The sequence below is a fragment of the Ctenopharyngodon idella genome, chromosome 3 (genome assembly GCF_019924925.1).
Source record: "Ctenopharyngodon idella isolate HZGC_01 chromosome 3, HZGC01, whole genome shotgun sequence".
NCBI classification, from domain to species: Eukaryota; Metazoa; Chordata; class Actinopteri; order Cypriniformes; family Xenocyprididae; genus Ctenopharyngodon; species Ctenopharyngodon idella.
In genome coordinates, this window is record NC_067222.1 from 21810843 (window position 1) to 21823211 (window position 12369).

The window sequence follows — 12369 nt, forward strand, 5'->3', positions numbered from 1 at the left end:
GCTGAAAGAAAACCGAAAGGTTCATCATCACGTCATATAGGGAGGAGACCATTACTTTCCACCACTTACTTCTGCCCCATAAATACACTCGCACACTGTTATAGAGCATGTGTGGTTGTGTGATTCAGATCATCCAAGAGGAGTGTTCTGCTCTCACGCCTTTCTATAGTGACTGCGAGAACTCTAAGTCCGTAGACAAGGTAATGTTTTGACTAACTTATCGATAGCCTAAATCTAAACAGCAGATATTGCGAGCATAGTGCGAATGGTTATGGATCTAATAACTCTATATACATCGTTCATTTGAAAATATCAATCACTTAAAAATGTTCGAGACAATTTAAGATGTAGTTTATCAGCGTAAAGATAAAAACGCGATGCAAGTTTGAATTGCTTATATTCTGATCTTGTCACCTGTTATGAGAAGACAAAAATATTAATATTAGGCTATATTATGATTTATTGTATTGTTAACATTATAATATTTCATATTTTATTTTATTATTTATTAATTTATTATTTGAATACTAATGTTTATTTCATGAGATGCGTTTTGATTACATCATAGCTGACTCATGTCGCCTGTTGCCCATTTATAAAAAAAAATCATTAAGAAGTGGGTCAACGGGAGTGTCACGCGTTAATGACTGCTGTTTATGATCACAGCCTTCTTTAGTGTTGTTGACTCCAAGATAACAGAATATTCTCGAAGTTTCCCGCGTCCACCTGAAAATTAGGCTGCAGCCTACTTCTGAACTAAAAAACAAAGCACAGACTCGCGTGCCTCATTGCTTTTTAAACAGTCATGACAAATTAAAATATTAAGTGCAAATTTTCATTGAAACTGTATTCAGTAAATTAATTAATAGGCATCCTTCCGCTAGAAGTTCCTGACACAACAGAACGACTTTATTAGTATTATTATTATTATTATTATTGAGACACAACACAGAACGATATCAAAGTCCCTTTAAGTGTTATTATATAGGCTAGTCTTTGACGATATGCTAGCTGGTCGCGTCACAACTGGAACGCTGCATTGGCCAATCAGAGGCTAGGAACTTAACAATACGTTTAATATGTAGCCTATAAATATTCAATGAGGTCTCGGCCTTTTACAGTAACCATAATTTTTCTCATAAACTTTTATAACTTAAATATGATTTCTATTTACAAAAAAACATTCTGTCTTTTACATCTCTCACATTCAGAAAAAAAGGTACGGCGCTGTCACTGGGGCAGTAACCTGAGGTACAAAAGTGAAAAGGTACATCTTTGTACCTTACTTACCCCTAAATGATAGATATCAGTACCTTAAAGGTACATATTAGTACTTTAAAAGTACATATTAGTACCTTTTCACTTTTGTACCTTAGATGGAATGCTTATTTAAAGTATATTTTTTATTAAATACATTTTTTTTTTTAAAACATGACCAAATACAAAAGAAGACTTAATCTAAGCAACAACACATTTGCATTATATATCTTAAATTCTTATCATTCTTCTCCTCTGTTTCAAGATTTTGTGAAAGATTTATTTTTCTGTGAACTAAAAAAAAACCCTTTTATTTCTGAAGAGAGTTTTGCAAGCTCCTGGCACTGGTTTGGGCCATGCCGGACCTGAAGAAGTACTTCATCGAGGGCCTGATTCAAGTGGCTATTCTTCTCAGTCTGTCCGGGATGCGTGTGGGCGTGGATCCCTACCTGCCCCCTTTTAGCGAAATCATTCAGGGCCCAAGTTTAGCTCTAACTCAGACTCAATTCCACAATCTCCGAAACATCCTGGATGGATATAACCTGCACCCAAAAAGCATAGACCTAGATGGGTTCTTCACAGCCCGCAGGCTTCTGAGTTGGGTACGTTCCCTAGACCGCCTGCAGGTGCCAGCGGCAGAGTTGGAAGCCTGGTTGGTCCACAGCGAGCCTGACAATGGAGTCTCCATTCCAGGTCAAGTGGGTCTGCTTGAGGAAGCTGGAGGACTTGAAGATGTGGAGGAACCCTCAGAGCTAAGCATGAGGTTGGGAAATGGAGGAGAACTGGGTTATGATGTACTTGAGGACCAAACCCTTGGACCTTTGGGGCACATGCCAAGAAACCTCAACCATTCAGATGATGATGAACTCATTAAAGAGGTAAGCAGTGAAGCCAGTGAAAGCTTCAAAAAGGTTTTCCTATTTCTGCCAATGACCTGCTTTGCGGTTTGTTACATAATAGATTGAGTAAATATTTGAAGAATGGAAGTCGGTGCTAGCAACACCCTTCATGCAAGGGTGTTTCACTCTCATTAGAAGCTTCTAAAATGCTATAAGAATAAAATATTTTTCATACTCTTTCAGCATCGATAATAATAATAAATGTTTCTCAAGCATCAAATCATATTAAAATGATTTCTGAAGGATCATGTGACACTGAAGACTGAGAGTAATGATGCTGAAAATTCAGCTTTGATCACATGAATAAATGCAGCCTTGGTGAGAATAAGATACTTCTTTCAAAAACATCTTGCCAACCCCAAACTTTTTAACTGTTGAGTAAAAATATTTGTCAATTATAGCATTTACATGTTTACAACCAACTTCTTAGCTCCTCTAATTAGCTATGCAATGTATTTGTCTTCTACAAAGTGCAGAAATGTGCTTGTACGGGTGTAAGAAGAAAATTGTTACATATGACTTTATTGACCTGCCATCTAGGGTTTTATTTCCTCATGGCATATAAGTCATGCCCTAACCAAATAAGGAACTGTTTTACCTGTGAATCTTAATAGGTTATCAGCTGATGCATTATACTCGACAGTGAGTTGCAAAATTATGTGAAACAAGTTAATGCAAATGAAAAATTACTGGTATGCACTTAATTTATTCAGATATTGATAATACAGAAGTAGCTTAACCATATTAAACAAACTCTATTTGCTAATTGCAATTCTGAAAACACACACCCAAACACAAACAGCACTGGCTCAATACCAGAAACGTCTGGTCCGGATATGCACATGGATTTGTTATTGAGTTGGACAGATGCATGTGTCGCCGTATTTGCCTTGAGGCACCGCTGAGTGTTAAACAACTTCAAACATCTTGGCTGGGTTTCCCCTCCATGTCTTACTTAAGTGTTGCATGTTGTTTTTGTCCTACTGACCGTTAGAGTTTCATAAGGCCCAGAATATTCTAGGTAATATGGGGCTAAATATGATCGCCGACTTGTATACTAGCATGTTACATAAGTTTTTATATTGTAAACACAATTTCAACTAATAATTTTCAGACTTAAGAATAAGCAGAAAATTATCAATCTTAGATCTAGGTTCATGTTATTTGTTAAACCGATACAATTTATTAAAAACTTTATGAGCATATATAAATACTAAAATGTACAGATAAATGACTAAACAGTCAAAAAGTATATCAAGGTCACTGTTGTGTTAGTCTGTTCCAAACACAATAAACATCAGTCTCACTGTTTGTAATATTTTGTAGTGTTGAAGTTCCCTTATTTTAAAGGTTGCTAATTTTGTTTTGGAGGTTTACATGCATTCAAGGTAAAAAAAAATAAATAAAAAAAACTTTCTCACAATATACACTGCAACATAACCTCTCTTCTCAGAGTGTCTGAAACGGTTCATTAAACGATTCAGTCTCTCTAAACCCCGCCTTTCTGAGAGCTTACTCTGCTCTGATTGGTCAGATGGCCCAGTCTGTTGGGACTTACAGTGCATGTTGGAAATGAAATGCCCATTACCATATCTGAGGCTTTACTGTATCTGTTCTGGGGCAGCTAATGAAGACCATAGGCTGGCATTATATGTGTTACAAACATGCGTAGAATTGCAACAGGAAATGAGACTGGAATTACTGACACCTCCTTTCAGCCAGTTCAGAATCGTTACTTTTTTTTTTTGGGAGACAACAACTTTATTTGTTGTGCCCTTCTGATCCACTTTGCAGACCTTTTACATTTACAAATATCTATATTACACAGTACATGAAAGGTAATATCCTAAAAAGCATAATAGGGGCACTTTAAACTTGTTTATCACATGACCCACAGCAGACTGCCAGCAAAGGCACACAGTGTCCAGACTATTTAGTGTCACTGTACGGCTGCCTGGCTGTGCGCCCACATTATTGACATTTGTGAGAAGCTTCGAGACGCTTTCTTTTGCTTTCTGTGCACATGCATGAACTCAATGGGAAAGCTAGGGAATTTTTCACTGAATAATTTTGCTTTCTGTTCCTCCAATGGGCTTTGAAACTGAATGTGAGGTTGCACACAGTATAGCATTTAGCCTACTGAACTCGAATTCCCATTGAGTAAGAACCCTGTACTTAGAAACAGTTACCATGGGCCAAGTCCCCACATGTACAGACCAGATCAAATTTGACAGGTTTCCATGCACATGATCCACAGGGCTATTTCTGAACCAAGAGCCAGTCTGTTTGTTAGTGTAGTATGTACAAAAGGCTGCATATTTGGCCCTATGGCACATTTGACCTGTACTGACTGGCGGCCATGGTGTTTCTGGATCAGACGGTTGACTATTTTACCCCTAGAGATTAGTAGAAGCATGCAGTTTGGTGATAAGTTCATCTTTGAGTTTTGTGTGAGAAATAGCAAGTACTGATGCTTATCTATTCATAGTTTTCAGTCATGTGACTGGCGCAGAGACCTGGAGGGCAAAACATCCATAGAACCGCAGCACAGCCCTGTCAATTTACCATGTCAAGAGAAGAAAAACAATAATATGTGAACAAAATGCAAGTTTTGGGTACTTGTGATCCATATACAGCAAATACTGTTGTGTATAACTTGTGTTTCTGTTATTTGGACTTTTAGGTTGTTCTGCCCAGTTCTTTCCCTGTTTCCTGTGACATTTTGTAGTCAGTTTGTAGTTTTCTTGATGATTAGTTCTCTGATTGTTCCCAGAGCATACAAATGAACTTTTTATGTAAAAACTTCATCAGTAAGGTCTGCATACTATCTTTCCTTTCATATTTTGATTCACATACTCCTTGTTTAATGCAATTTTTTAAATTATACTAAAGCAAAGGACATTTTGTCAGAACCTAGTAAATTACATTATTTATTCTGTAAACTAATGATCAGGTTTTGTAAATCACTAAAATATTTTTCTTGAGAATCATGATTCTAAAGTGATTCTCAATTTTTCCAGAATTGTGAAGCATGCACAATTAAATATCAAATATTAATCAAAACTGATAAATAAAAATAAATAAATAAAACTCTTAATATCGCTGATTAGTGTTGTCAAAAGTAATGAAATTTAAAAAATGTGACGCTTTGAGTGGTGTTGAGCGGATTCGTAAACACCTCTGATTGGCCATTGTGACAACATATATGTCTGTGATTGGCTACAATGATCAAGGCTTAAAAAACATGTTGTAAATAGTCATCAATGACGCTCTTCACCGAGCGCTTATACAGATACACACCGGCCTGCTTTGAAACGCTCCCTCTTTCAAATTCAAACACTTTCGGGTGCTTTCAAATGCTCCCATGCGTAAATCATTGTAGCCAAACATAGACATATATGCTGAGCGCGTGAACACACAATGGCCAATCAGAGGTGTTTACGAATCTGCTCAACAGCTCTCAAAGCGTCACATTTTTAAAATTTCAGTACCAACTTGGTATCGAAGTAGGTACTTTTGACAACACTATAGCTGATACCAATATAAATTGTGCATCCCTAATATCTGTTACATTTGCAGACTTCTATAATGTTTGACCCACACAAGAAAAGTCAATGAAAACTCCAGGAATCATTACAGTATCGAAAAATCCCCCTCTCTAAATCACTGTAGTTCAAACAAGGGCATCTGTACTTGACTGTGCAAGCTTGTTGTGACCCCAAATATAAACTGACCGCTGGTAGATATGCCTGAACATGTGCTGGCTTGGCGTCCACAGCACCATCTTGGCTTGTTTTGTAATCCGAGAACACATGCACATTTGCTTTCGCAATGCCTGTTTACCGGCTACTGATCAAGTGTCTGGGCCCTTCCCCTCAAAATGAACTCAACGGACAGTACATGAAAGAAATCTTACTTCTAAACATACCATATGCTCAAAAGTGAACAGGCACTGTGGCCTTGTCAAACCCTCTCTAGAACTTAGCATATATAGGTGTCGAAGTTGATTTGTACTGAATAGGTTACATGATTAAATGACACCCTAGCCTTAACTGTAAGGCAGGGGGGACTTGGGTTGTTATTCCCCTAATACCAAAAAAACATATTAGTCAACCATGCTTGTCACAAGGACCACAGGGGTCTGTGGAGGCTAAGGGGACTTCCAATAACAGCACAGACACCCAAGAGACCAATCGTTTTCATTAATCCCCCTCCAGAACAGGGAAAGGTCAAGTCTATTTATAGCCAAGAGCTGTCTGTTGTCTGTAAATGTATGGGTTCCATATAGGCCAAAGCATCATCCATCTGGATGTTATATAGTTATATGTGTGTGTGTTTGTATGTATGTATTAGAGATGCAACAATGTATTGGCCGCCGATATTTATCGACCAAAGCGTGCACCTGGACAGCGCGAATACTGAATTGAGTTCTCTTTCGCTGCTTCTTGCGCTTGAACAGACAAATTCACACAAAATTATATCAAAATGCCCATCTTGGCAAGTATCCTAGTAAACACTACTTATGGCTTAAAGGGTAAGTTCACCCAAAAAAGAAATTTCTGTCGTTTTTTACTCACCCTCATGTCATTACAAACCCTCAAGACCTTTGTTCATCTTCGGAACACAAATTAAGATATTTTTGATGAAATCCAAGAGGTTTCTAATCTCCCATAGAAAGCAACGAAATTACCACATTCAAGGTCCAGAGAAGTATTAAAGACATCGTTAAAAAAAGTCAACATGACGACAGTGATTTAACCTTAATGATGTGAAGCGACGGGAATACAAACAAAAATAACAACTTTATTCAACAATTTTTCCTCTTCCCTGATAGTTTCCTATGCAGTTGACAGTGCAGAGCTTCCGTGTTTACGTCCAAATGCAAGCTCAGTATTGGCTGACGTTGTTCATGCGCACGTGTGATGCTGAAGCAGGAGTCGGCCAATACTGAGCCAACGTTCGGACATAAACACGGAAACGCTGCACTGCGTCAACTGCATAGTAGACTGTCAGGAAAGAGGAAAAATTGTTGGATAAAGTCGTTATTTTTGTTTTGTTTTTGTGCACAAAAAGTGTCGTCGTCGCTTCGTAACATTAAGGTTGAATCACTGTAGTCACACTGACTATTTTAACAATGTCTTTACTACTTGTGTAAAGACAAGTAGAATGTGGTAATTTCATTGCTTCTATGGAAGATAAAAAACCTCTCGGATTTCATCAAAAATATCTTAATTTGTTTTCCGAAGATGAACGAAACCCAACGAAATGTGGGTGAGTAATTAATGAAAGAAATTAAATTTTTGGGTGAACTACCCCTTTAAGTGAACGTAAACAGTTGAGAAATAAAATGCAGATGTGTAACAGTATATTGGATTTGTGCAGCTCTTAAAGTGACAGCAGCCTAATAAAAACAAAAATATACATACTGTACATACCAGCGAAGATGGACCATTTCCTATCCTTACTAGGCCTTCGTTTTGCATTTGCAGGAGGGAGATGGTATGTCTTTCGACTGGGAACAAGAACCTCAGCAAAATGTCCACCAGGAACAGTTGGAAAATACAAGAACACAACCTCTCAGCTTGTTTAATGAGGAAGAAGAGGATGAATTTATGGTGGATAGCTGGAGAAATACAAATCCCTTTCACAACCAGATGTTTGGAGAGGATGTACAGGTATGACAGTGAATATACTTACAAAAAGGCACCCAATATTTAATATTTAGATTTTGAATTTAAATTTAGCTGCAATATCTATATTTATACAGTAGTGGACAAAAGTGATGTCCAGAGGGAATATTTGTTTTTAATGACCCTACAAATTTGACTAAACCATTTTTTTTTTTTTTTTTTTTTTTTTTAAATATTTTAAATACGAATGAAGAACAAAACACTATAATTAAGGTATTTATTTGACAAAATTATTTGGCAAAAAGGCAAACTACAGCTACAGGTTTAATTTTACTATGAAAAAAAAAATGCATGGAAAAAACAAAAAGCTCATATGAAACAACATACATTGACTACAGCATAATCATTTATTGATATTTTGTTGGTTCTCTCCTGTTTTTGCAAGTCCTTTGTATGACAGCCTGGCCAAAAATTACAGTCTGCACAATGTTTCATTGCGTTATCACAAATAAAACAATTGACTCCAAGCACAACTACACAATATGCTTACAAAATCTTTAACAAATTTTAAATAATTTTCAAATAAAGGGTCAAGATGTCAATTTTATTGGCCAGAAATAATTTTTGGCCACAACTGTATTTCTTAAATAATTTTACATTATATTCTATGAAACACAACACATTTTTTATTTTATGCAATTTGTTAGACTCTTTTCAATTTGCAGAGGAATATGTACATTGAGCTAAAGTACTAAGGTTTTGTGGATGGGACACAAAATGTAAAATTGAATTATCTCTTTGTGTAAAAAGTAGATTTGCTATTCAGTGCTGCTGCTGACCTTGATGAAGACTTTCCACATTCCAAAGCAGTGCAGCATGAGCGTCATAGCTTGACCTTGATAGATAACAGTGTGATATGAGTTTTATTAAACAATTTCCTCAAACTCACTTGCTCTTCTTTCAGCTGTCAGGTGTAAGGGAAGACACTTCTCTTTCCATTGAAGAGTGCTTGCATCTCATCGATGCCAACTTCCCCTCAGAAGAGGATCCAGAGGTAAGAACCTGATCTAGAAAGCAACGTTTCATCTTTTTACAACAATTTGTGCATAGGAATTGTTAGAGAGAGAGAGAGAGAGAGAGAGAGAGAGAGAGAGAGAGAGAGAGAGAGAGAGAGAGAGAGAGAGAGAGAGAGAGAGAGATAAAAGTCTTTTAAAAAGGAAACGCAGGCTTTCCAAACTTGTTTAAAAATCTTAATATCTTAATTTTCTCAGTTGACAGGTCCTGGTTTACAGAATGTAGGAGAACATACACTTCAGTTTCAGAGGCCACTCATCTCACCCTTGTTGCCTGAACAGGAATCCGCATTTACCTTAGAGCAACAGTGGCAAGATGTTTTGTCCATCATGGAGTCACAGGTACGCAAATGCAAGCTTACAGTCTCTACAGAATTCAAACATTAAATGCAGTTTTGACGCTCTTGTGGTGTGACAGATTGCTATAGCCGCCGGCCCGGGTATATTTAATTTTCTGTATTCCGCTCCATCTTTCTAAGTATACTCAACCGTGGATGGATGCCTTCCACACATGCACAGTAAAATTGCTTTTTTAGGGGCCGTTCACATATCGTCTTTTGCACTCTCAAGTTCGTTATTTTAAATGTCGACGTGCAACAAGCACTCTCCCAATAGAGCAACGCCGTTGTAAAGCACTCATTTTTTCCAGGCCATTTTCTCTTTTATGATAGCCAGCAACCATTTAAATATCTTGAAAAGGATTTAAAACATAATAGTTTATATCATAAAAAAAACAATCACTTTTTCATTTAGGCCTAATGTTTTTAAATCAAATTGTGTTTCAGGGTTAAAGATTCAAAGTGATGTACCAAGTCATGCGTTTTGTTGACCTGGCAGTCAGAGAACTTTTTTTTTTTCCTTTTATTGAGTTTAACTTATCTTATCATTACAGGACATGGATATAGCCGAAACAACAGGCGATTCCCCCCTCAATACAAGTGATTCAGACAGAAATACTGGATCCATGGACAGCTTTATTCATCAGGATGTTAGCCTTCACCAAGCCACTCTGCCAAGATCCACCGAAGCACAAAACAGCATCACCATGGAAGAAACCTGTCAGATTAACAACTACTCCATGCCAAACATCAACTTGGACACCTCTGCTAATGTAGAAGCTTTTGAAGACTCGGATATCATAGACCTCCTTACTGGGACTTGCCTGCCAAGCCCATTAGATCCTCTGCTGGAGGAAGCCATGCTTGATGAGATTGGACTAATGGATTTGGCCTTGGAAGAACCTAGCCAGGCACAATCTGAAGAGCAAAACCAAGCAGATTCTGACTCTGGTTTATCCTTGGACTATAGCCAAAGCCTTACCTCCCCTAGTGGATCTGAATCTTCCAGCTCCTCATCATCTTCTTCATGCTCTTCATCACCCTCGAGCCCAACCCCTAGTTTGATGCCCGAGGAAGGTGCCGTGGGCTACACCCATATCAAGGAGGAGGATGATGATGGAGCTGTGGGTGGCTTCATGCCAGAACAAACCAAAATGTGTCAGTCAAGTTTTTTGGAAGCCAGGCAGTTCCATCATCTTCCTTGGCTCGAACACATCGGACATGATCATACCTACAACCAACCTCAAATCCAGAAGAAACCTCCAAAAGATCCTTTCGATGAGTCCAAAGAGAAAGCGCTGGAGCATCTGTCCAGCCGGGATGAGAAACGTGCACGTTCGTTGAATATCCCGTTATCCAACGAAAGCATTGTAAACTCGCCCGTTGAGGAGTTCAATCGTTTGCTAGCAAAATATCATCTCAATGAAGCTCAGCTAACGCTCATCAGAGACATTCGCCGCAGGGGTAAAAACAAAATGGCTGCTCAGAACTGTCGTCGAAGGAAGCTAGATGTCCTAGTGGGATTGGAGCGTAATGTGGATAGCCTGCGACGCCTCCGGATCAGACTGCTTAGGGAAAAGTCTGAGATCTTGTGCTCCATCAGGGAGATTAAGCAGCTTCTTAATAGCCTGTATCAAGAGGTATATGAGAGACTAAGGGAGGAACAGGGACTGCTCTACTCTGACAACAACTTTACTTTGCAGGAAGACTGCACCAGCCCTATAACATCACAACGCAGATCAGATTCACACTCCAGACGCAAACTTAGCAAGAGACAAAAACGCAAGAAGTGAGGAGGACTCTGCAATGAGCTGATGTTGATTAGTTCATGTCCACCTGCTGGTTTTCCACAGTCCAAAGGAAATTTGCACCAAGTAGGGTATTTTTACCCAAGAGAAGATGCTGTGTAGGCACATAATACAACTTGACAGAAATTGAAGTTCTACAAAGATTTGATGTTAATTTAAAGGGCAATGCGAGTTTCCTTGACTTCTGACATAAAAAAAGACGTTTAAATATACTCTAAAAACAGAGTAACAGGCAGCAAATGTGCGGTTTGTGCCTGAGGCTGAGTCTAGCCAGAGAAAGCACTCAAAGCTGTAGCCGATGTCACATGTAAAGCAGGCGTTTCTTAAAGGCACAGCAGTAAATAATAGAGTTTATTTCTAAGGGCCACAGAGAGGGTGGAAAATTGCCAAAAAAGCTCAAATCTGACTTTAACAACACCTTTTAAAAAAATCACATTTTTAGTGACATTTTTATGAATATTGCAGTTTATCGACTATTTATAAATGTATTATGATTTATCTGTGCACGTGATGACGTGTGCAAGGGCAGGACAAAAATCTCTCCTTTCCAGCAACCTGTCACTGATTTACATGAGATTACAGCAATTAGCAAAAAAAAAAAAAAAATCGATTCCCAATAGAGAAAATCCTATTTTTCTTGCTCCGTTTCATTTGGATGTATCACAATATAGAAGAAAAGACAATCACAACATTCATGCTGACTTTAAGAACCAAACTGGGCTACAAAAACATCAGGAGTATCGGAAATTGTTCCCAAAAACCAGTAAAATAATCCTATGTTAGAATGGCAATTGTGTTTGGAATTATGCTTGGAATCCAAGTATTGAAACAAAGTTTTAATGCATTTTAAATATTGCTTACTGGTTTAATAAAAGTGTTGGTTTGCCATCTCATTATAGGGAACACCATACAATGTACATTTAGTTTTGAGCTCGATTAACATTAACTATAGTAGTCAACATTTGAAGTGGATCAAAACCTTTAATCAAAGTTGTCCTAAAACCTTCTTAGGACAACTTTGATGAACTTTTTTGATCCACTTCAAATCTTGACTACTGTAGATTACAAGGCTGTAACATTTAAGGATTTGTGACCCACCATGTTTTGAGTGAACTGGAATTCTGTCCTTGAGTTTGTGTGGTTTATTTGAGATTGTATTGCTGGAAGTAATTGATGAAATGGTAAAATACCAGTTCTGCATTTGATTTCATTAATATTTTGAAATAACTTGTAAATAATTTAAACCCTTTTTATATTCAATTGTTTATATACCTTGTGTTAAATATTTTGCAGTGAATTTAAGTTCTTTGCGACAAGCTCTTTTGTTTTAATTAAAAGCTATTTATTGTCCTGAACTTTCAATT

At 37.7% G+C, this 12369-nt stretch overlaps 1 protein-coding gene across 1 annotated transcript; it reads left to right on the forward strand.

Moving 5' to 3' along the window:
* Positions 1–43: 43 nt before the first annotated feature.
* Positions 44–12360, forward strand: nfe2l1a (nfe2 like bZIP transcription factor 1a). The gene is made up of 6 exons (XM_051886916.1): positions 44–200; positions 1580–2135; positions 7646–7831; positions 8751–8840; positions 9058–9201; positions 9752–12360. Exons 2-6 carry the CDS (start codon positions 1614–1616, stop codon positions 10988–10990), a joined length of 2181 nt encoding a protein of 726 aa, XP_051742876.1. The 5' UTR covers positions 44–200; positions 1580–1613; the 3' UTR covers positions 10991–12360.
* The last annotated feature ends 9 nt before the right edge of the window (positions 12361–12369 follow it).

Excerpts from the sequence above, each read along its gene's own strand:
- nfe2l1a (XM_051886916.1), top strand. The coding sequence starts at position 1,614 with ATGCCGGACCTGAAGAAGTACTTCATCGAGGGCCTGATTCAAGTGGCT. Across the intron at positions 2,136-7,645 it reads ATGATGAACTCATTAAAGAG|GAGGGAGATGGTATGTCTTT; the intron begins GTAAGCAGTGAA and ends TTGCATTTGCAG. Across the intron at positions 9,202-9,751 it reads TGTCCATCATGGAGTCACAG|GACATGGATATAGCCGAAAC; the intron begins GTACGCAAATGC and ends TTATCATTACAG.